This window comes from Prunus avium, chromosome 7 (assembly GCF_965620075.1).
Source record: "Prunus avium chromosome 7, drPruAviu1.hap1.1, whole genome shotgun sequence".
NCBI lineage: Eukaryota > Viridiplantae > Streptophyta > Magnoliopsida > Rosales > Rosaceae > Prunus > Prunus avium.
The window spans coordinates 22,422,092-22,446,419 of NC_142290.1; the positions used below are offsets into that span (position 1 = coordinate 22,422,092).

Genomic DNA, 24,328 nt, shown 5'->3' on the forward strand with positions numbered 1-24,328 from the left:
AACATTCTAAATCAAAACAGAGTTCTAACAAATTATGGAACCCTTGTCAATTGAGAGCTGAACAACCCAAATTCAACATTATGACGCTTGGTGACTCTTGTCAATTGAAAAAGGTGGATCTACTTCAACATTATAACTCTTGGCCCCGGCACTTGTGAATTGAGAGCTAAACAACCCAAATTCTCCTTCCAATGGTGATTGTGCCTACACTCATACAGTATATATATGTCAAAAGAGTGAAATATACTCAATCAAGAAAATAATTATGATTAAGAAAAGTTTTAACTAAATGCAATGAAGTACCTGCAACAAGTTGACCATGCTAACTGGAAATTCCATGCTTAAATTATTGACAGCAACAAGTTCCTACAATTTTTTGGGTTCAACCAATACCGTAAGAAAAATACAATGAAGCTACAGGGAAATAAACAAAAAAAGATGAAATTAATAACGAATTTATACAATACCTGTGAAAATTCTGATAGAGGTGTTGGAACAACTTTTGTAGTAGGAACACATATTGAATCAACACTGCTTGAATGTTGCAATTCTGTTTTTCGAGTTCTTCTCTTCTTTGTCAGCTTCTCCAAAGCATTTTTTGGCCTTTTAGAACTACCAACAACTCTTTCTTTAATTTTGATTCCTCTAACTTTAATAATATCATCATCAACATTAATACACTCATTTAACTCAGATCTACTATTCATTACTGGTGAGATCACTTCAAACGTTTCTTGACTTGATTTTTCTTTCAAACATGCATCCACCTCATAAAAAGTCTGGTTCAATCGTTGTATAACAATTTCATACGCCTTACCACACCCTGCTGCCCTTGTTGCTAATTGAGTATGCAACCGACACAACTCTCTATAACGTCTTACAATTTCTAGCTTAGGGTCATTTGTACTTGAAGAGGAATTAATTTTTGCACTCATAGCCTTCACATTTTTTGTCCATCTCTTCAAGATGTATTGAGCTGGGATACTTTTAACATTTCTTGTAGAAAGAACCTTCAAGGCATGTGCACATAATATTCCTGCAAACTCAAACTTCTTACAACTGCATAAAGTTACATTATTTGTTGAGTCAAATGTAACTGTATGTTTCCAATTCTTCCCATACGGGATAACTTCATACTTGCTAATTGTTCCCATCTCATTATTGAAGTGCAAAGCACAATCATAAGCCTTACATAGCTCATCTTGAAACACTTTAAACACTTTCGGTGTATACACATTTGCTGCATGCTTCAATATTTCTACAGGAAATGATAATGTTGGGGAACTTTGACTTGCTTTAAATTCAGCTTTCAACTCTTCGTAACGACGATCTTCAACCAACCTTTGGAAGTGTTGAAAAAATCTGAGCAAGTCATATTTGTAACTAACATATTTTTTTATACAACTATTCATGCTTTCACTCCGCTGGGTAGTAGTAATATCTGCACAAAAAGTTTGTCGCCCATAAACTAACGCCCATTTCTCCCTTATTTTAAACAAGCGACTCAACCAATCATTGCCCACAAGAGTATATTTTTCAAGCATACTATTCCAAGCATTTAGAAAATCACCTTCATCCTCATAATCATATATGCAACTACTAAAATCTTTGCTAAAATCTTTGAACTTCTCAAAAACACCGCTAAGGTGTTTGGCTGCATTCTGATATATGTGCCAAATACATAAACGATGAGATGTTTCTGGCCATTTTAAAGCTAATGCTGTAGACATTGCTGCATCTTGGTCTGTAAGAATGCTCTTTGGCTTTTTTCCAGACATAGCCTTCACAAAAGTATCAAACAACCACGTAAAAGTTTGAATTGTCTCATCATATAATAATGCAGCACCAAATATAATAGTTTGCTTATGGTGGTTGACACCAACAAACATTGCGAAAGGTCTTCCTTCTTTATTTTTTCTATAGGTAGTGTCAAAACATACTACATCACCAAAATAATCATAATCTACCATCATCCTCGCATCAGCCCAAAAAATATTAGTGATCAAATCATCTTCATCCACTTGCACTACTAGATTTTTGTATTTGCGCGACGAAGGAGTTTTGGTCGCGCAAAGTACATTTGTGTCGCACAAATAGTAATGCGACAGAATATTCGTCGCGCAAAATATGTCGCGCAAAGATCGTAAAGATACACTTTGCGCGACGAACATATTAAAATTGACGCGCAAAATGAGCGACGGTAAACCTTCGTTGCACACTATTTCGCGGGACGATGAGATTTTTCGTCGGTCAAAGTTTTGCGCGACGAATATATGTTCGTTGCATTAACATAGCGCGAGGAATCATAAGCGTCACGCTAAAGTACAGGGACGAGAGCATATTCGTGTCGAAAATATTTGCGCGACGAAATATAGTCGTTGTAAGGACACTGCGCGACGACTACCATGCGTGGCGCCGGTACTGTGCCACGAGTGTGTTCGTGATTAAAATATTTGCGCAACGAAATAGTTTTGTCGCATGTACTTAGAGAGACAACTTATTTCGTCGCGCAAAATAAAATAAATTCTTTAAAATTTATTTTAACGGTTGTGTATTTTGAAAAACAATTTGCGCGACGGAAACCGTCGTCGCGCTAAAGCAGAGGGACGAGAGTATATTCGTGTCTAGAATATTTGCGCGACGAAATATAGTCGTTGTAAGGACACTGCGCGACGAGTAACGTTCGTGGCGCAGGTATTGTGCGACTAGTGGATTCGTGTTTAAATATTTGCGCGACGAAATATTTTTGTCGCATTTACTTAGAGAGACAAATTATTTCGTCGCGCAAAATAAAATAAATTTTTTAAAATTTATTTTTACGGTTGTGTATTTTCAAAAAAATTTTGCGCGACGGAAACTTTCGTCGCGTAAAAAATAAATATATTAATTTTAATTTAAAATTAAATTGAATTATTTTGGTAAAAAAAATAAATTTGGTTTTTCTTAAAAAAAATAAAAATAAAAAATGAAATGAAATTGCAATTAGAAAAAGGTAATAAAGAGAAATATGTAAAATGTTATAACATAATGTATTTAGTACAATAGAAATATTTAAAATGTAATTAAGAATGTTAAAATCTAATCAAACAACCCTCCAAGATCTACATTGTCGTCTGGCAAATGCAGCTCGGAGGTCTGGACATTGTTGACAGGGGGAGAGGTGTGGTTGCCATGCTCGGAGGTCGACGAGGGAGTAAAAGGCGGGATTGAAATGCCGGAGTGAGCGAGGGACTGTAGAATATGAGACAAATGACTCTTGAGGTCCCCCACCTCTGTCTTCAAAGCAGTCACCTCTTCATTTGACTCTGATGATTCACGGGGTCTAGGTGGCCGCTGCCTGGCATTCCCCATCCCTCGACAATATGTCCATGAGCGCCTCCCGAGACTCTGATCCAAGGTTTCAGTCAGGATTTGAAACCCTGCATCCGATGGAGGAACCACGGACTCGAGCGGCGTATCGGGAGGAAGCTGGGAGGCGGACTCCTGAAGAACCAACTGGCTCCTCTCAATCATAGTCGTCTGTTGAACATAACATAAAATATGAATTAAAACATTCATATAATAACTATAAAAACTTGAAGGCTTACATAATAATTTAAATTAAAGGCTACTTACATGAAGGGACTCCGCCAACTCATTCCCAGGTCGAACATAAACGTCGCCAAATACGTCAATCTCTGGGAATTTGGACCCCCCCTTAAATTGAGCAGAAAAAAAAAATGTTAGTACGAAAAAAACAAATTAATATTAATGACATATTAAAAAATAAATAAAAACGACTTTATTATTACCTGGCGCCGCGCCTCCATCCTATAAGAGAAGGGCCTGGAACCTGAATGGTGGAGAAGAGTCTTCCTCTGCCTATTGCCCTTATTTGCTTTGGCCTTCTTCTGTTATACAAAAAATAAAAAGTATTAGTTGAAAGTGAATTTATAAAAAATTAAATACACATTAGTAAGAAACATGTAATAAGTTTCAATTTAATATATAAAAATACCACATAATCGGCCTCTTGAAAATGACCGCAGAGCCACTGCCAACTAGCCTCCCGGCCCTCAAGCTCCTTCGGGCAACCTGCGTATCATCATATGCCTGAAAATGGTGATGCAGGTCGCTCTTCCACTGCTTGTACCTGTCAGTAAAGAGTCTGTTGATGTAGGCTAACAACTCTTCGCCGACGTTCTCCAAATTGTAGTTTGTCTAAAATAAATTCATTACATACATTAAATATTAGAAATAAAATTTGAAGGGAAAAACAATGAAAAGGTATAAAATACATACCGACAGGTGTCCTAACATCTCCATCCGCACCTGATCAGGCATGACCCTCCAGGACTTCCATTTGATCGGGCAATAAGTCCGAACGACGGATCCAATGTCATGGGCCAACGAGCTGTGCTGGTCAGCCGTTGGTGCAGCCCGATGTCGCGCGTCGTATGCGATGTTGATACGACTTTTGTTCACCCGGGTGACTTTGGCCGTCATCAACTGGCGACAGGGTCCTCGGGTGTTCTTCTTGGCTGCAAAGAAATATAAAATTAACATTAAATAACAAATCCTACTAACATTCTTGGTCTGAAACAACTAGAGTTGAAGGAAAATCTTTACCTGGTTGTGACCCCGACGCACTAGCAGCAGATGGCGACGTGGTGTCGGTCGTGCTGGGAGGGCGGTGACGCCGCCTGGCACTAACTGGTTGCGCCACTGATGACTCTGATGACACCGGGGCCCGGGAGACGTGGGGAGAAACTGGCATGTCCTGCGACTGTGCTACACCAGTGGGAGCTGACACCGCAGTCGGGGGAGCTGAACTAGGTGAAATCATCACCGTCTTACGACGTTTGATAAGTTGTGACATCTGATAAGGTCTTACAATTAAAAAAACATCCTTGGGTAAAATTATTATTTTGTAAAAAAAAAAACCTCAAAGCCTAAAGAACAACAAATTCAATATTTAAAAAACAAACAGAAACATGTATTCTTTATATGGCAAAAAACAGAAGCACATTTTTTTAAGCAAACAAAATAGAAACATGTATGATATTACAAAAATCAGAAGCACATAATAAAGAAAAATCAAATTGCTGCCCAATTTTGAAATAGTTTGGTTAGTAGCACATAGTTTAAAGCCCCCGAAAATTAATCAAAATACAAAAAACAGCAGCAAATGCTCCAATCAAATCTGAAATCTAACAGCAATACACCTAAAAATTCACAAATCGTACACCACAATGCAATTTCAATACAAAAACAAATCTGAAATAAAAAATACAAATCCAATAAAAAAACAAAATTGAAACAGCAATTTAAACACGTAATATGCCGCAATACAAATCCAATACAAATCCTAACCAACCATCAGACTAAGCAGCAATTTAAACAATTACAAAATAAATATACAAATTGAAACAGCAAAACAATTCCAAACTTAATCCGAAAATTTCTGAAATAAAACTTAAAAATTGAAAAAATATATATCAGGGAGCGTTGGGAAATTTACCAACTGGGTTTCGAGGGAGACCGGAGAGCACGGTAGTTCGGCGGTGGCGAGCGAGACAGAGAGTGGGGGGCCGTCGTCTAACAGGGATGAGCGGAGACGGAGGAGGCGACAGACTGACAGGGGATGGAGGAGAGAGGGACTGAGAGGGATGCGAGGGGACGGAGAAGAGAGGGACTGAGAGGGATAAGTGGGGACGGAGGAGACTGAGAGGGATGAGTGGGGACGGAGGAGAGAGAGCGGGCTAGAGGAGCCACGATATGCGAGGGATGAGAGGGTTCCGGGGAGAGAGGGACTGAGAGGGATGAGTGGGGACGGAGGAGAGAGGGATAGAGAGGGATGAGATAGAGGGAAAGGAGAGAGAGCGGCTGCGAGTTAGGGTTCGAATCGGAAATGGAGGCTGCGATTTTGATGTCGAGACTGAGAGAGTGAGAGAGGTTGAAGACAGACCAAAACTGCGCGTTTCTTTCCCTAAATGTTTGCGTCTTTGCGCGACGAAAACACATCGGTCGCGCAAAGTTAAATTTCGTACTTTGCGCGACGGATAAATAAATGGCGTCGCGCAAGAAATTTTTAATACGCGGGATTATAACCGCCAAAAATTTGAGAACTTGCGCGACGAAATGAACAAAATCGTCGCGCAATATAAACCCTAAACCCTAAATCCTGAGAAGTACATTGAGCGACGGCAATTTCATTACGTCGCGCTATCATTTATTGCGCGACGAATTAGACATATTCGTCGCGCAAACTACAAAAAGTAAACAATATAACATGTTAGTGAATATGTTGTTTTAATGGGGCTATGCATTGTACGATGGGTGTTTCACCGATCCAACCGTCAAACTTGTTTGTTTATACTTAGAGATCGTGCACACCAAAAATTGAAAAAATGCAAGATTCATAGATAATGTTACGGGATCAAAATTTTCGACGGTTATAAACTAAAAATCACGATTTAACGGTTTTTTTAACTCCGATTTTGATGATTTTTTACGGGTGCACTCCTTTACTGTATATGAATACAATGATTGAATTGGATCGTCATTTAAAGATATTTACAATAGTGGATACCACAAAATTGTATGTTCTATTTAACAAACATATACAAAATGTATTCATTTTTTTTTTAATATAGTGTTTTCATGACACACGGATTCTAGGAAAGTAGTTTCAACGATCCAACCGGTAGAGTTGTTGGTTTATACTCAGAGATCGTACACGCCAAAATTTAGAAAAAATATACACTCACACATGATGTAACGGGACCAACATTTTCGACGGTTACAAATGAAAAATCAAATTTGAACGATTAATTTAACTCCAAATTTGATGATTTTTTACATCTACAAACCTTGACCCCGTATGAATATAGTAACTGAATTTGATGTTCATTTAAAAATATTTACAGTTTAATTTCGACTTTTTTTTTAAAACACACTTTGCTCGACGATTATATACGTCGCGCAAAGTGAAACAGAAAATAATAAATAATTTATATTGATTATTTTTTAAACGATTATTGCGACGAGGCACAAGGTTCTTTCTGTTATTTCGCACTAAGTTGAGATTTTTAGGGACATGTCTTTTGCGCGACGTGTAAAGTTTTTCGTCGCGCAAGATTATTTTCTATTATTTCAAAAATTTGTTGCATATTTGTTAACTGCCGCGACGAAATCCGTCGTCCCGCAAAACCTCCTCTTACGACGGGTAAATATTTTCGTCGCGCAAGATTATTTTCTATTAATCAAAGATTATTGCATATTTGTTAACTGTAGCGACAAAATTTTTCGTCCCGCAAAACCCTCTTGCGCGACGCTATAATAGTATTCGTCGCGCAAAAATGAGACCGGTCAGAGACGACCGGTCGTTTTTTTACAGATTCTTTGGCCCTTTTTTGCAATTCCGACCTCTGTTCAGTTTTTAATCTATAACTTTCTGACCGTATGTTCAAATTTCGATTTCTTTATACGGTTGGATTCAACACAGAAAAACAAACAACACTTCGCGGACTAAAAGTCAAAAACAGTTACGGATGAAGATTTCCGTCCCGCAAAAATGACGACCGGTCGTTTTAGACAAAAGTACTTTTTTTTTTTAAGTACAACTCAAGTACATGAGCATTGAGATTCTTTCTCAATTTGAGATGTCGCTGACCAATTGGGAAGACGTGCAACTTTTCAGACACGAGATTCATTTCCTAACCGTAATAATTTGCATTTACGCCATAATTAAATGTAAAATAATTTAATTACAAAAGTATGAATGACTTGAGTTCATTGCTTTTTACATTAATCTTCTCAGTAAGTATATCCAAATTTTTTAAACTTCGTTTTATTTTTCCACATACATATATAATTGGAAATTAGATATAACAAGTACATATATTCAACAAAAGTAGAGTTGCCAATATATTTACACTAACGTAATTACATTACAAGAAATTACCAATACTAAAACATATTAAGCAACAAATAAATTGCATTATTCATCATCTGAACTATAATAACCTTCGTTGTCTTCGCTATCATCACTTTCAGTCTCCCAATCATCCTCATCCTCCTCCATAACTACATCGTATCTAGGAAGATCACCGAGGTCAATTGTAATGGATTGAATTGGTATTTCTCTTGAAGACACTCCTTCGAGCTGAAATGGTTCCTGAACAACATTTGTATCGCGAAGCGTTTCCGCATCATTTTCCATGCAAGATTCTGACCGTTGGTCAGCGACATCGACGTCAGATGGGTCTAGTTTTGGTATAGCATATACGTTCCTGTGATCCATCTGCTGAACAACTTTCCACCCGCTCCCTGCTTTAGGGTCATCTACATAGACAATTTGTTTTGCCATGTTTACCAAAATGTATGGGTCGTCATCGTACCAAGTTCTGTTCATGTTCACAGATAGTAACCCTTGATCGATTTTAACACTTCCCTGCCTATTTGGGTTTGTATCAAACCATCGACACTTAAACATGATGACTTGGTATCGGTCTTTGTAAAGCAATTGCACGACAGTTGTGAGTTTGCCATAGAAATCAATGTCCGTACTTTCCCCTCCACCTGGAACATGGACACTGCTGTTTGCGTACACAACTTGTCATCTCGTGCAGTCCCTAAAAACTTGACGCCATTAACATGAAAACCCGAGAATAATTCAGCTCGAATTGGGCCGAATGCCAAGTTATACAACTCTTCACTGTAAGTGGGGGAATTATCTGATTTCAACTTATTCACCTAATATTATACAACAACATTCACATGTTAGTTTGAGAAAATGAAATACTACAATATATATGTCAATTACAAAACACTTATAACTTACATATTCCAAAAACCATTTTGGAAACAATTCACGGTGTTTCTTGGAATACAAATGCGATGGATGTTCTCGCTTCATCATCTCTTCATGCTCATCTAAATATGGCATTATCTCATCACAATTGTTCAATACGAACCAATGCGCCACCTCCATGTCATTTTTGGAAAACGACTCTCCTCGTACAGGATCTCCAAAGGGTCGTGCACTTTGGGCAAAAACAGAAAGTTGCTCATTTCTCACACCTCCGTCATTATTGCGCTGAGGTCGATTGAAAGCCGTGTCCACGTCTTTTAAATACATTCCACAAAAAGTAAGCGCCTCATATTGAACCCAAGCCTCTACAATTGATCCTTCGGGTTTCGCTCTGTTGCGTACGCTTTTTTTCAGCTCTCCGAGTAGCCTGCCAAAATAAAATGAAAATATGCAAATTAGCAAGTAGGAAGCATGAGATAATGATGCTTACACGAATGATGATGATTATATACCTTTCCATTGGATACATCCAGCGATAGTTGACTGGACCAGTAAGCAATGCCTCTTCTGGTAAGTGAACCATCACATGAATCATACTCGTGAAGAAAGCCGGAGGAAATATCATCTCAAACTTGCATAAGACTTGGACAATGTCATGGCGCAACTGATCAATGTCTGTCTTTCGCAACGTTTTTGCCGTCAGTTGGGAAAAAAATCTGGACAACAATATGATTGGCTTCACTACATCTTCCGGCAATAGGTGTCGAATCCCCACAGGAAGTAGGCGTTGCATAAACACATGACAGTCATGGCTCTTGAGTCCAGTAAATTTACCCCCGTCAACATTCACGCAACGTGCGATATTAGAAGCATATCCGTCAGGAAACTTAACAGACGAGACAAACTGTAGAAACTCTTTTCTGTCATTCGGTTTCATTGAAAAAAATGCAAGATCTCTTATAGCTTTATCAGTGCCCCTTTTCAGCCATAAACCCCTTCGTATGCCCATTCTTTCCAAATCAAGACGAGCTTTTATCGTGTCCTTTGTCTTCTCCTTGATATCTAGAATCGTTCCTATCAATGTGTCAAACACATTTTTCTCAACATGCATAACGTCGAGATTGTGCCTCAATTTTAGTTTCGACCAATATGGAAGCTCAAAAAACATAGACTTGTGCGTCCAGTTCATATGTGTAGCAAGTCTGGTCCGACTAACTGTTTTCCCAAATGGAGCAAAATCCAAACCATTAAGCTGTTCCAAGATTTGATCACCGGACGATTCTCTAGGTCTTGCGCGACGCTCTTTGTTCCCGTCGAACTCTTTATCCTTTTCCCGCCACTCGTGGTCCCATGGCAACCATCTTCGATGCCCAAGGTAACACACTTTTCCAGCGTGCCAACCAGAAGTTACATCTTCCTTGCATACAGGGCATGCCATATAACCCTTTGTGCTCCACCCCGACACCATTGCATATGCGGGAAAATCATTCACAGTCCACATAACTGCCGCCCGCAAAGTGAACATCTTCCCAGTGGATTTATCGTACGTACGCACACCGTTTGTCCATAAATCCTTGAGCTCATCAACCAACGGCCTTAAGTTCACATCGATTGACCTGCCAGGATCCTCAGTTATCAAAACATTCATCATCATGTACTCTTTTTTCATGCATTTCCATGGCGGCAAATTATATGGGAATACGAAAATCGGCCAAGTGCTGTGGTGTTGGTTTAGAACCCCGTACGGATTGAATCCGTCAGTGGCAAGTCCCAACCTAACATTTCGGGGATCAGCAGCAAACTCGGGAAACGTTCGATCGAACTCTTTCCATGCCTCCCCATCTGCAGGATGCCGCATCACATCGTCGTCTACCCGTTTTTCCTTATGCCATCTCATGTCTGTGGCAGTATGCGTCGACATATACAATCGCTGCAATCTTGGCTTCAGGGGCAAATAACGCATGACTTTTTGTGGAACCTTAGTCATTCTATTCTGAGACGTCTGTTTGAACCTCGACTCATTGCATATAGGGCATGTATCCAATGTTTCATACTCTTTGTAGAATAACATGCAATTGTTTTTGCAAGCGTGGATTTTTTCATAACCCAATCCAAGACCACTCAACATCTTCTGTGCATGTCTGTGGTCTTTCGGCAAACAATTGTCCGTCGGAAGCATTCTCTTGAAAACCCCCAAAAAGTAATTGAAACACAGGTTCGACATACGATACTTTATTTTTTTCGTGCATTAGCTCCACAATCGCCGTAAGAACGGAAAAGCTCTCGCACCCCGGATATAACTCTTGGTTGGCATTTCTTAACAGTTCTTCATACTGTTCAAACTCTGCACTATCCATTGGTGTAGGCACGTCATCTTCCCCTTCCTGATTGCTGCTGGTTGATGTAAATGGAAAAGCATCATGTATAATATCCATGACTTGTTCATTAGCATCCACAATAGGTTCAACATTGTCCACTCTTGTGGCCCTTGAAGACGAACCAATGTCTAATTGTTCCCCGTGATGGTTCCACCTGCTGTATGTCTCAATCATTCCATTCCTTACTAAATGAAATTGAACATTTTCAATTGTATCCCACAACATGTTGTTACACCTCCTACAAGGACATCTGATTCTAGTTGCACCCAGGTTGTGTGACCGTGCAAAGTGAATAAATTCATCGATTCCATCCAAGTATTCGTCTGCGCACCTGTTAGGGTTCTGTATCCACCTTCTGTTAGAAAATCACAACGTCACCTTATGTCTCCGGTAAGGGCCCTATCCCATTCGGAAATGCATAGTCATGCCACGTAATTTACAGCTACATGAGATTAGATTTCGACGTGGATGAATTTCGGCAGCATCTCGCTACAGTTCTTGAGGTGTACAGTAGATATCAAATACCTACGTACCACCCGAAGAACGTACCGAGATGACACCGAAATCTCCACAATCGAAACCTAATCCTGTAGCTGTAAACTACGTGACACGACTATACATTTCCAAACTGTCCAAAATATGGGACAATTCAAGAATTAATTGGACCGTAGTCGTGGTTTACCCACCCATGCGCGGTCCAACTAACCTCGAACGGGAACTAAGCTTTACAATAAAAAATGTATGAAGTTAATTTCAATTAACTTCGTACATTGCCGTGCATAATTGAACAACAGAATACAAATATAATTTCACAAAAACAATATATAAAGAAATTAAATTGATATTTTAAATAAATACAAAACAAATAAAATACCTTCTTCAATATGTCCTGAACTGATTTGCAGCTGAGAAAATGGAGAGAACGGAGAGAGAGAGGGGCAGAAGCAGAGGCAAAACTGATTTTTCAGTTTGCCTCTGCAATGGCTGAAATGAATCTGTTATAGAAGACGGCTTTGCGCGACGAAGGCTTAATTCGTCGCGCAAATAAATAAGTCGCGCAAATTCCATTTCAGCGACGCGCAAAGTCCTGCCGACATCACATCTTTGCGCGACGAACACAGATATTCGTCGCACAAAACAAATTTCGTCGCGCAAAATCGACATGCTTGGCGCGCAAAGACGTGCCGACATCACACCTTTGCGCGACGCCAAAATCGTTTCGCACATGATATTAGTCGCGCAATAGAGAAATTCCGTCGCGCAAAAGTCCAGTTTGACATGCACGCAGCCACGCTAGCCTCCTTGCGCGGCTACTTTATTTTCGTCACGCAAAGTTGTGGCCCGAAACACCTGGAACACTGTTTGTTTTCCCGCAATTTATTTTGCGTGACGTACTGATTTTTTGGTCGCGCAAACGTGTTGATTTATAACATTTTAATATTTTGTCCCATTTCTAGATCTCTGAATATTTGTTATTTGCGATTTTTGGGGTATACAATCTCACAGTATATACAAACACGTTTAACGGTTGGATCGTTGAAATTAGTTTTCCAGAGTTGAATGAACACTTTTTAGTTTCAAAACATATGGAGGTTGATAACCCTACAAAAAGATTCGTACGTAAATTGATAACCCTGAAATTTATTCGTATGGAGGTTGATAACCATACAAAAAGATTCTTCTCTACCATTCCCATAATTAAAAGGGTATGAATGATGATCTTCACTAAAATCAATGAAAAACATATGATTTAGATGGCAAAATTAAAATTAAGGCTTAGGATTAATGGTTTTGTATATCGTACTTTGCGCGACGGACAATTTTTGTCGCGCAAAGATGTCATTTGTGACGAGTTTAGTCGTCGCGCAAAACGTCCTAGAGCGACGAATACATCGTCGTCGCGCAAACAGTTGTCGCGCAAACGTGTTCATTTATAACATTTGAATATTTTGTCCCATTTCTAGATCTCTGAATATTTGTTATTTGCGATTTTTGGGGTATACAATCTCACAGTATATACAAACACGTTTAACGGTTGGATCGTTGAAATTAGTTTTGTAGAGTTGAATGAACACTTTTTAGTTTCAAAACATATTTCGCGCTGTTCTCTTCGTAGGGAAATTGATAACCCTGAAATTTATTCGTATGGAGGTTGATAACCATACAAAAAGATTCTCCTCTACCATTCCCATAATTAAAAGGGTATGAATGATGATCTTCACTAAAATCAATGAAAAATATATGATTTAGATGGCAAAATTAAAATTTAGGCTTAGGATTAATGGTTTTGTATATTGTACCTTGCGCGACGGATAGTGTTTTGTCGCGCAAAGATGTCATTTGCGACAAGTTTAGTCGTCGCGCCAGAATATTTGTTCGCGGTTTTTTCCCCTTGTTTTACGCGACGGTCATTTGTTCTGTCGCGCAAAGTTGTTTTGCGCGACGAAATTTATTGGTCGCTCTATTTTGCGCTACGCATATGATTGTCCGTCGCGCGATGATCTTTTATACGACGAAATTTCTTCGTCGCGCTAGTCTGCGCTACGCATATTATTGTCCGTCGCGCGATGATCTTTTATGCGACGATTTGTCCTTCGTTGCGCAAACTATCGTCGCGCAAATAGAAAAATGTAGTAGTGTTGTATAGCATAAAAAAAATTAGGATCATTCAATTGCATTTGTTGCAGATACTCTAACACACCACCTGTATCTCCTAACTTCATTTCTCTTGTTCGTTTTGCATGTAAGTAGTTCTTGTAATCATCAGGAATAAATCCAAGACTTTCCCGACCACCAGCTTGTCTACTTAAAAATTCAAGAGTTGCTTTGGGAGCAATTCCTGAACTATCAGCCATATCAACTTCAGCTATTTGTGCAAGAGTGATCTTCCTATGAGACCTAAACAAATGAGTGTTAGACGGACTTGTAGTCACATGGTTATGCTCAGAAACAAATTCTATGACACGATACTTCTCATTCAAATGACAACTAATTTTCATTCTTGCTAAGCATCCACATCTTGTCTCAGCACGATGATATTTCACATTAGAAACACGCTTATCAATTTCACGCTTACCTTCAACGAAGCAAACAAAAAGCCAGGGCTTGTTTCACCTTCTGAAATGTTCAAGCCAGGGCTTGTTTCACCTTCTCCATCTTCCATGCAATTATTTTCCATATTCATATCCTTCAAAAATTGAATCAAACAAAATTTATACATCTAAAATATCTTCCACATAACAATAAAAAATTACAATTAATTCAATAAAAATAAAACAGAGCTAAGTACTGTACAATCATATGTTCATATTAGTTACTGATGAAACTAGAAAATGGACGTAGATGAAAACCAAGACATTGGAAAAACAGTGTTTGAAGAAAAATTAATATATTTTATATTAGTTGTTACTGTAGATGAAAATGAAAAGTCATCACAAGATTGAAACCAAATGAATTTGATTCAAATGAATGGCATATTGGGTATATGATTGTCGCAAGTTATATATTTATAAGTTTTTCATAAGATGCTCAAAAACCAGCAATCAAAAAGCAGAAGAAAAAAACATGAAGAGCAGAGTGTGCTTACCTGATGAACCAAGAGTCAACAAGCGAACTAGAAAAACAAACCATATGCAGGGCTGCGTTTCGTGGAGCGGAGAAGATGAAGTGGCTGAGTTTTGCAGTGTTTTTACGTCTGTAGGGGTTGAAGTGTAGCGTAGATGATGAAACTGCCTACAGTGTTTTTATCAAACATGTATTCTAATATAATATATATTAATTGTTTTAATTAAAGAAAAAAAAATACTAAAAGAGAGTTAACAGAGTTAAACTCCTGTTAAGTTGTGTGCCACATGTCACAAAACTAAGGAAGAAACATGGGGCACAGGAACTTTGGTAACAGGAAAACCGGACTCCTTCCCACCCACCATGGAAATTTGAAAAAACACAATCCTATCTTTCCACTCACCATTATTTCTAAAATACCCTTTGATTATAATATTAAGAGTCAATTCCATATTTTTGCTTGTTTTTATGTTTATGTGTAATAAAATATTCATAGAATTTATAAAACTCAATAAATAAATAAAAGAAATTTTTTAAAACAAAAACCCATCCGCCCCAAGCAGCCACCCCTTCCCCGACCCCAATCCCTAGCCCCACCCCACTGCCCAGATTCATCCCCAAAAACCCAAGCCTCGACACCACCGCCTCCGCGTCCTCCACTTACGAAGAATGGTCGACTGAGAAACTACTGTGGATTTAATCAACTTCTTGATGCGATTCAGAGCTCTAAAGCAAGAATCTAAAATCAATTTCCTTTCAAGGTGGCCACAGGTATTTTAATTGTTTTAATTTTGCCCATATAATCATTAAAGCATTGGGCTTTGTTTAAAATACATGTTTGTTTTTTAGGAAGTGATTTGGAGGCAGCTGAAATTCTCATCAATGTTGACCACAAAGAACCATGTTGGTGGGTTTGGGTAACAGAAGATATGATTCCGGGCAAAGTTGAGGAAATGAGTGGAATTGACAATGAAAGCTATGTTCTTGTTAGTGGGTAAAGCTCCGATTCCCCTATATTCATATGGTTCTTCCAGTTCGAATCACGGAAGCACTCAATTCCCACAGAGAGAACGGGAGGAATGGATTGGGTTGGGGTACAGTACAGAGGTGGGTGCTTGAGGAAGTGGGGGAGATGGCTGCCGTGCGGTGGAGGAAGAGGGAGAAGGGTGGGGTATGCGTGTTGTGAGGGAAGGGGTTTGATATTTGTTAATAATCTTTTTATTTTTTTTTATAATTATTTTCTTATGTTTTTTAATTGGTTTTAATGTTTTTCCCCTAAGCTCTTAGAAGTCATTTTATAAAGGGGTAAATTGGTCTTTAATTTGCAAGATTAGGTGAGTGAAGAAATAAAACAGGTGGGTGGAAATAGCAACACTCTAATTTATCTATTATTTTTTGTGATATTTAATGCTAATTTCCATATACTTGACTAAACCGTATATTAGTCTTTATTGTGCTTATCGATATTGTGTTATGGTGTTGTGTGATTCATTACTCGCAAAACATTTAGTAGCTTTTTTAGTAGTTGGTATATTAGTAGTATTGAATTATTCCAAGTACTGGTGTTGTAGTGAAATTAGTAAGTATATTAGTAGTATGTAAATTGTATAGGTAAATAATTTTAAAGTTTCCGTGCTATAGTTAAATAATTATTTATAAAATCTAGGTAAACTAGGTAAATTAGGTAAATAATTATTTCCCAAACACCTTAAATTGTTTAATTAACTTTAATATAAAGCAAAAGCAAGAGAATGGTGAAACATTCAAAATACCAGAAAATGCCCTTGGTTAATCCAAATATTAAGAATTAAAATTATTAATTAAATGAGGATAATATGGTAAATTCACACCTTTTCATATTAAAAAAAATTAAAATTAAAAGAAAAATCAGATAATGAATTCTATTTTTATGGAACACAACTACTCATTATTTTTTTTAATTCTAAAATAAATTTATTTATTTATTTAAAAAAAGCCTCTCGCAGGCGCAAAAGCGCGTGCGGAGAGGCTAGTTAACTTTAAAGCAAAGCAGACTTTTGGCCAAAAAATGCAATCCCAAACGGGGCCTTATGGCTTCATATTCGGTAGAATTTTTTTTTATTTTTTTTTATTTTTTATATTAGTTTCGAAAAGTTTTCTTTCAATATAATAATGTCATTATTAATTAAAAGTGTTGTACAATTTTCCAAAAATACCTGAATTTTGGTTGGAATCAGATATGAGTTTCTATATTCCTATTTGAATTTTGTTTAGGGAATCATGATCTTAGGACTTGCTGTGACCCTAATGACATGGGGTATAAAGACGGAAGGGCCATTTTTTGTTTCGGTTTTTCAGCCTGTGCTGCTTGTGATGCTTGCACTTGCAGACTCTTTCCTATTTGATGAGAAGTTATACATACAGGAAGGTATGCCTTATCTATTATTTTCTTAATCTACCATGCCTTTGTGTGGAATTTCTTGTCGTCTTTGTGATTTAATTAGTTTGTTGCCTTGGAGACTTGGTTTATAATTACTACTTTTGCTGGGCTTTCGCTAATTCATCTTATCTCAGCATACTAGGAGCAAGGGCGGAACCATGAATTTTTCAATGGGTGGGCTAGCTAAAGTTATTAGCTTAAAATCTAAGGACCAAGTTTTGTTTGGGTACTAACTATTTCTCTAGTTTTTCTAGAAATAAAAGTATACATTGGGATAAAATAGTAAAAGGTTGAGAGTTAAAATCATGAGTGTTTATTAAGAGATTATGTTTCCTAATTGAGCAAACAAATTAATATAAGATGATTATAGGCCTACAAAATTGAGTGGACAATGAGTTACAAGGCTACATTTGAGTGGGCTACTAAGTTTTTATGGGATGAATAACATTAAAATACATATAATATATTTTAATTTTATAAAAAGGCTACCTAGGCTAAAGCCCATGGTAGCCCTTTGCCTAGTTCCGCCCCTGACTAGGAGGGTTGCTGATTTTGGCTGGACTATACCCCATATTGTGGACTAATAGTAAGGATAAATTTGATTCTCAACCCACATCCTTTGAGGAGATGCCAATTCACACAAGCATTACACAACCCTAAAGCTCGGCCATGTTTGATAATGTTTGGACAAATGGAAATGTATTACCCATCTATGGCGTTTGTCCAAACATTATCAAACATGGCCGAGCTTTAGGCATGTGCAATACTTGTGTGAATTGACATCTCCTCCGTGGATGTGGGTTGAGAATCGGATTTATCCTTACTACTAGCCCACAATATGGCGTATAGTCCAACCACAATCAGCAGCCCTCCTAGTATGCTGAGATAAGAGGAAGATGAATTAACGAAAGCCCAGAAAAAGTAGAGTAATTATAAACCAAGTCTCCAATGCAACATACTAATTAAGTAACAAAGACAAGAAATTCCAAACAATGGCATGGTGGATTAAGAATTTATTAGATAAGTCATACCTTCCCATATGTAACTTCTCATCAAGTAGGAAAGAGCCTGCAAGTGCAACCATCACAAGCAGCACAGGCTGAAAAACCGAAGCAAAGAATGGCCCTTCCTTCTTTACACCCCATGTCATTAGGGTCAGAGCAAGCCCTGAGATCAAGATTCCCTAAACAAAATTCAAATAGGAATATAGAAACTCAGATTTGGTTCCAACCAAAATTCAGGTATTTTTGAAAAATTGTACAACACTTTTAATTAATAGTGACATTACTATATTGAAAGAACAGTAATTTCAATAACATGGCATTATAGTAATTTTAATAACGTGGCATTATAGTAATTTTAATTACGTGGCATTATAGTAATTTTAATTACGTGGCATTATAGTAATTTTAATTACGTGGCATCATATATGTGATAGATTTGAAATTGAACACATAATTTATAAATAACTTTTCCTTGTTGTTTTTCTTCCTTTTCTTTACAGCAAATGAGATGTGTGATAGATTTGCTAGTACTGGATTTCATGGCAAATGATAACGTATCTAATCCAGGAGCTCAACATGCCACTAGTGAAGGCCTCTAATACCCTTAGCAATTTCATGGGAATGGCTAGTTTTCATGCCACTAATTGGTGCTTTGATTGCCGACTCTTTTGCTGGTCGATTTTGGACAATCACCATAGCTTCCATTATCTATGAACTTCTCTCTCTCTCTCTCTCTCTCTCTCTCTCTCTCTCTCTCATAAGCCACTAGTCATTGATTGAAGACGGGTAGCAATTTTCACACTCCATGTTTAGCTTATCACGCTCCCTTTGTAAGTCTATAAAAAATTATATAACACAATTTGGAATGCGCCTAAAGCTAAACTGGGAGTGTGAAAATCACTACCCTTAAAAACATGCTAGGGTTAGTAGTATACTAACCACAATATCAACGCTAGTCCCATCTTTTCGCCCTCCGCCATATCCAACACAAGTGAATTGCAAGGAAGCATCAACTTCGCAGCTATGGATCCTCTACGTCTCTTTTCTCCTTACGTCACTTGGTTCCGGCGGCATTAGGCCATGCGTTGTTACCTTTGCTGCTGACCAATTTGAAATGTCCAAATATAAAAGTCGTCATGCTCAACAAAATTGGAATTTCTTCAATTGGTACTATTTTAGCATACCCTAACAGCTTTAATTATTGTGGTTTACATTCAAGAGCATGTGCGATGGGGATGGGGTCTTGGCCTCCCTACTATTTCCATGGCTCTATCGGTTTTGGCTTTTGTGATAGGTTCTCCACTTCATATAAAATTAAAATCAGGAGGCAGTCCATTGGTTAGTAGTGTATTTACATATTTATGATATTCAGTTTCTTTTTTTTTATGCGAATTTTATGCAATTATCAGTTGCCATTGTAACTGGTTGATGTTTCTAATGAAAAATCATCATTTTCCCCTTAAAATAAAAAATAAAAATTGTCATATCCGTTTCATTATTTTTTTTAATTTCAAATGGTAATTGACATAAATTTAGGGATTTGTAAAATAGTATTTTTTGGGCATTAAAATAGAAAAAAGTCATGTTTGTAACTTTTTACACTCACCTGTGCTTCTTATATGTTTTCGATAAAAAAAATGCTTCTTCTGTGTTTATCTCGTAATATTTTAACTAACATTTGATTTATTGGTTACTTGATTTTAAAATTTTTTGAATAATAATGTACCTATTTCGTGATTTATTAAAAACAGCATATCAAATTTTTTCTTTTTTATGAATGATAATATACCTCATTTTCTAATGTACCTATTATTTTTATGGATAATAATAATATACCTATTATCTTTTGTGAATAATAATTTATCTATTTATTATGGATAATAATCTATCTATTTATTATGGATAATAATCTAATTTACCTATTATTTGTTGTGATATTTAATGCGAATTTCCATATACTTGCAAAACATTATTTTGTGATATTTTGTTTGATTCATTAATCGCAAAACATTTAGTAGTTGGTATATTAGTAGTATTGAATTATTCCAAGTACTAGAGTTGTGGTGAAATTAGTAAGTATATTAGTAGTATGTAAATTGTATAGGTAAATATTGTTAGTAGGCTGTAGACGTCCTCCGGTGTATATATATATAAACCCCTTCTCTATGACTGAGTACTGCGTCTTTATGAATCTTCCCCCTTCTCTCTGTTCGATACCCATAACCCCATGCTTTACCAGTCATTCTTCTTTATCTTCACAATGAAATCAATAAAATCAATACTAGTATTGATTTTTGTACAACTATTATTCACAGTAATGAACCTTCTCTACAAAGTGGCTGCTGGAGATGGCATAAATCTCATAGTTTTGGTCGCCTACCGGATGTGTTTTGGTGCGGCCGTGATGTTCGTACTATCAATAATATTTGAAAGGTCCTGCCTCTTTTTTTTTTTTTTTTTTAAAACTTCCAGTCTTAAACAATTGTCTGATCTATTATAGCACGGATGTGCTTTAGTATAATTGTCTGGTCATAATTATTTTCAATTTGCAGGGACTGCATAACAAAACTAACATGGATGGTACTCTTGAAAGGCTTTTTCTGCGGGCTATTTGGGTAACTAATTTTCCATCTTCTTATTAAAATATCATAGAAAATTTAGGTTTCCCCCTCAAATTGTGTTGGAGAGTGGCGTAATCAGGTTTTAAGTAGCATATATAAAGACCTTAAACTGGCAGTTCAATTTTCATGTGATATGGTATGCGAGTTTATGCTAGCATATATATGACGGCTGTTCAGTATAACAGTAATTCAAAGAAGAAAGAAAATCGAGTTCTGACAGTTCATTATGACGGCTGTTCATTATTATGTTAGGCAGTTGTCGAAGCTTTTGATGTATGTGTTCTGACATATCCGATAGTTGGTCATTCGATCGATCTCTGTTGTTATTTACTGAATAGAGTGTTGATAATGTGATATGACCAGAGTATGGGAGCTTTGTATGTTCAAATTGGTCTTGGATATATTGGAATGGTGTTGAATTTGAAAATGATCAATTTTGGGTCTCTTGTCTTTGTACATGTCAATTGAAATATTTGCAGTTAGCAAGGAGGTTTTCTTTTGGATATATAATAGTAGTGCTACTAAACGAACCCTAAAATTAACTATGATCTAAGTACACCTTAATATTTTAATCAAAATGTAAAATTAACTAAGTACACCCTATTTAACTACCAAAAATACCCCTAGTACACCCTAATACACTCTATCACACAACACCTTAAAGGATCTGAATCTGCTTGGATTTTTGCCAAACGGACAAAAGCTAACGTCGTAAGTTATCTTCTTCTTCATAACTAGATTCAAGGAATCCCAAGTATGAAACTCAATGATACCAATTTTAGCTAGAAAAAGAAAAAGAAAACCCTTCTATTTCCAGTCAAATGATCACCAATCCGACTGGTTCACAACGTAATTAATAATCCATCCCGCATATACTTCCATGACGGCAACAAGCTGCGAGTGCGATAGGTGGGAGGAGATGAATGCGTGGGATTGAGGTTGTGGAGCATTTTGTTTAGGGTAGAATTCCCTGTAATCGGTGTTGGGGTTGGAGGAGGCCTGGTTGTTTTTATTATTCTTATTATTATTTGAAGTGCTACTCATTGCAAATTATTGCCCTAACAAACATAACCAGAAGGAACTGCAAATATCGTGTATTCTTTTGTCTTCCATATTTTCTTCTTTTCATTTCAAATCCAGCTAGCACCTCTATTTTACTCTCTCAATTGAAAATCATAGAAAAAATAATAGGGGTTTTAGCTAACTGGCTTATAAATTATAATGGGATTGAGAATAAAATGATTTCTACAAGTTGAGAGTAGAAAGAAAGGTGATGGGATAAAATAAATAAAAATGGGGTTTTTAGGGTTTTGTGGACTCTCAAAAAAAAATTTTTGAAGAAGAAAAGTAGATATCCTTTTTGGTCATTTTATATTGGAATAAATGAGTAATTCAATAAATAATTTGGTAGTAGGCTGTACTTAGTTAATTTTAGGATTCATTTAGCAGCACTCTATAATAGGCTAGTGCTGAAGCTGCCTCTTTTATTGGTAATATATAGCGTCTTTCGTAGGAATTTGGATTTATGAATCTAATGAAAAATCATCATTTTCACCTTTAAAAAAATTTGTCGTTCAAATGGTAATGGACATAAATGTAGGGATATGTTAGTTAGTTTTTTTCCCCCCACTAAAATAGAAAAAAGTCATGTTTGTAACTTTTTACACTCACCTATGCTTCTTATGTGTTTTCGATAAAAAAAATGCTTCGTATGTGTTTATCTCCTAATAGTTCAACGCAACTAATCTTTATTTTAACATTTTATTTATTGGTTACTTGATTTTAAATTTTTTTGAATAATAATGTACCTATTTCGTGATTTACTAAAAACAGCATATCAAATTTTTTCTTTTTCTTATGAATGATAATATACCTATTAATTTCCTAATGTACCTATTATTTTTATGGATAATAATATACCTATTATCTTTTATGAATAATAATTTATCTATTATTTTTTGTGATATTTAATGCTAATTTCCATATACTTGACTAAACCGTAGATTAGTCTTTATTGTGCTTATCGAAATTGTGTTATTGGATTGTAGTGAAATTAGTAAGTATATTAGTAGTATGTAAATTGTATATGTAAATAATTATTTATAAAATCTAGGTAAATTAGGTAAAAATATGGTAGGTTTATGTCTAGAATATAGGAGTTACATGGACTTTTCTTCATGTCAGCCAAATTTACAACATCTCCTTATTTATTTCAGGGGTTCGTTGTCAACAAACTTATACATTGAGAGCCTGTCTTTAACATCACCAACATATACAGTTGCTATGTTAAATCTGGTGCCGGCCATCACCTGTATCCTAGCGGTAATTTTCAGGTAATATCCTAGCAAAGCTCATGATTTGGATAATGTTTAATTAATTTGCATTGTGCAAGAAAGAACTGTGCCTAATTTAATTTTATATTTCAGGTTAGAGAAATTGTCCCTACAAACTACTCCCGGTAAAGTTAAAATTATTGGAATAGTTATGGGCATGGGAGGAGCTATGGTGTTCAACCTCTACAGAGGCAAAGAGATCAACGTGTGGTCAACGCATGTTGATCTTCTCCACACTCATGGAGAGCCAGAGCCACACAAAAGTTCTGAAAGTTTTTTGTGGGGATGCATGCTATCATTGGGTGGTTGCGTCTCGTACTCATTATGGTTTATAGTTCAGGTTGGGTTTCTTTATTTCCTTTGTTTTCGTATTAGCTGTTTTTTCTTGTTATTTATTATGTATTTTTATTTTATCAATGCAGGAAAATCAGATAAAGAATTTCCCCTATCCTTACTCAAGCACAGCTCTAGCGTCCCTGATGGCATCAATTCAATCTGTAATTTTCGCCCTCTGCGTGGAGAGGGACTGGAAGTAATGGAAGTTGGTACTTTTGGCTTCATATTCGGTAGATAAATTTTTATTTTTTATTTTTTATGTTAGTGTCGAAAAGTTTTCTTTGAATACCTGAATTTTTTTATTATATTTTTTCAAAAATACCTGAATTTTGGTTGGAACCAGATCTGAGTTTCTATATTCCTATTTGGATTTTGTTTAGGGAATCTTGATCTCAGGGCTTGCTCTGACCCTAATGACATGGGGTGTAAAGAAGGAAAGGCCACTCTTTGCTTCGGTTTTTCAGCCTGTGCTGCTTGTGATGGTTGCACTTGCAGGCTCTTTCCTACTTGATGAGAAGTTACATATGGGAAGGTATGACTTATCTATTAAATTCTTAATCCACCATGCCATTGTTTGGAATTTCTTGTCTTTGTTACTTAATTAGTATGTTGCCTTGGAGACTTGGTTTATAATTACTCTACTTTTTCTGGGCTTTCGTTAATTCATCTTCCTCTTATCTCAGCATATTAGGAGGGCTGCTGATTGTGGTTGGACTATACGCCATATTGTGGGCTAGTAGTAAGGATAAATCCGATTCTCAACCCACATCCGAGGAGGAGATGTCAATTCACACAAGTATTGCACATGCCGAAATAGACGACGGGGATTCACCGTCATTGTGATGCTTTGAATACTATCGTTAAATCGACTGCCATTTT

The 24,328-nt window shown here is 36.8% G+C and overlaps 2 protein-coding genes, 1 long non-coding RNA gene and 1 pseudogene across 3 annotated transcripts; 3 read left to right on the forward strand and 1 right to left on the reverse strand.

Annotated features, from left to right (window-relative positions):
• Positions 1-78: 78 nt before the first annotated feature.
• Positions 79-14,328, reverse strand: LOC110772007 (protein FAR1-RELATED SEQUENCE 5-like). Its single transcript, XM_088244607.1, has 5 exons — positions 14,320-14,328; positions 13,815-14,276; positions 468-2,024; positions 304-366; positions 79-204 (listed from the first exon to the last, which is right to left on the reverse strand). Exons 1-5 carry the CDS (start codon positions 14,326-14,328, stop codon positions 79-81), a joined length of 2,217 nt encoding a protein of 738 aa, XP_088100733.1.
• A 949-nt stretch (positions 14,329-15,277) lies between these two features.
• On the forward strand, positions 15,278-15,991 carry LOC110772008 (uncharacterized). Its single transcript, XR_002528968.2, has 2 exons — positions 15,278-15,507; positions 15,586-15,991. It is a non-coding gene; the product is annotated as an uncharacterized LOC110772008 (long non-coding RNA).
• A 1,004-nt stretch (positions 15,992-16,995) lies between these two features.
• LOC148293140 (protein NRT1/ PTR FAMILY 3.1-like) lies at positions 16,996-19,588 on the forward strand (annotated as a pseudogene).
• An 888-nt stretch (positions 19,589-20,476) lies between these two features.
• Positions 20,477-23,649, forward strand: LOC110770044 (WAT1-related protein At1g25270-like). The gene is made up of 5 exons (XM_088244608.1): positions 20,477-20,592; positions 20,712-20,774; positions 22,997-23,113; positions 23,207-23,453; positions 23,536-23,649. Exons 1-5 carry the CDS (start codon positions 20,477-20,479, stop codon positions 23,647-23,649), a joined length of 657 nt encoding a protein of 218 aa, XP_088100734.1.
• The last annotated feature ends 679 nt before the right edge of the window (positions 23,650-24,328 follow it).

What these genes read in the sequence shown, in the direction of transcription:
- LOC110770044 (XM_088244608.1), top strand. Translation starts at nt 20,477, where the DNA reads ATGAACCTTCTCTACAAAGTGGCTGCTGGAGATGGCATAAATCTCATA. An exon ending in CTATCAATAATATTTGAAAG is followed by an intron (nt 20,593 to 20,711) that starts GTCCTGCCTCTT and finishes TTCAATTTGCAG; the next exon opens with GGACTGCATAACAAAACTAA. An exon ending in CATTATGGTTTATAGTTCAG is followed by an intron (nt 23,454 to 23,535) that starts GTTGGGTTTCTT and finishes TTATCAATGCAG; the next exon opens with GAAAATCAGATAAAGAATTT.
- LOC110772007 (XM_088244607.1), bottom strand. An exon ending in CTAATTTTTTTTATGCTATA is followed by an intron (nt 2,025 to 13,814) that starts CAACACTACTAC and finishes AATCTAGTAGTG; the next exon opens with CAAGTGGATGAAGATGATTT. An exon ending in GCATGGTCAACTTGTTGCAG is followed by an intron (nt 205 to 303) that starts GTACTTCATTGC and finishes GTATGAGTGTAG; the next exon opens with GCACAATCACCATTGGAAGG.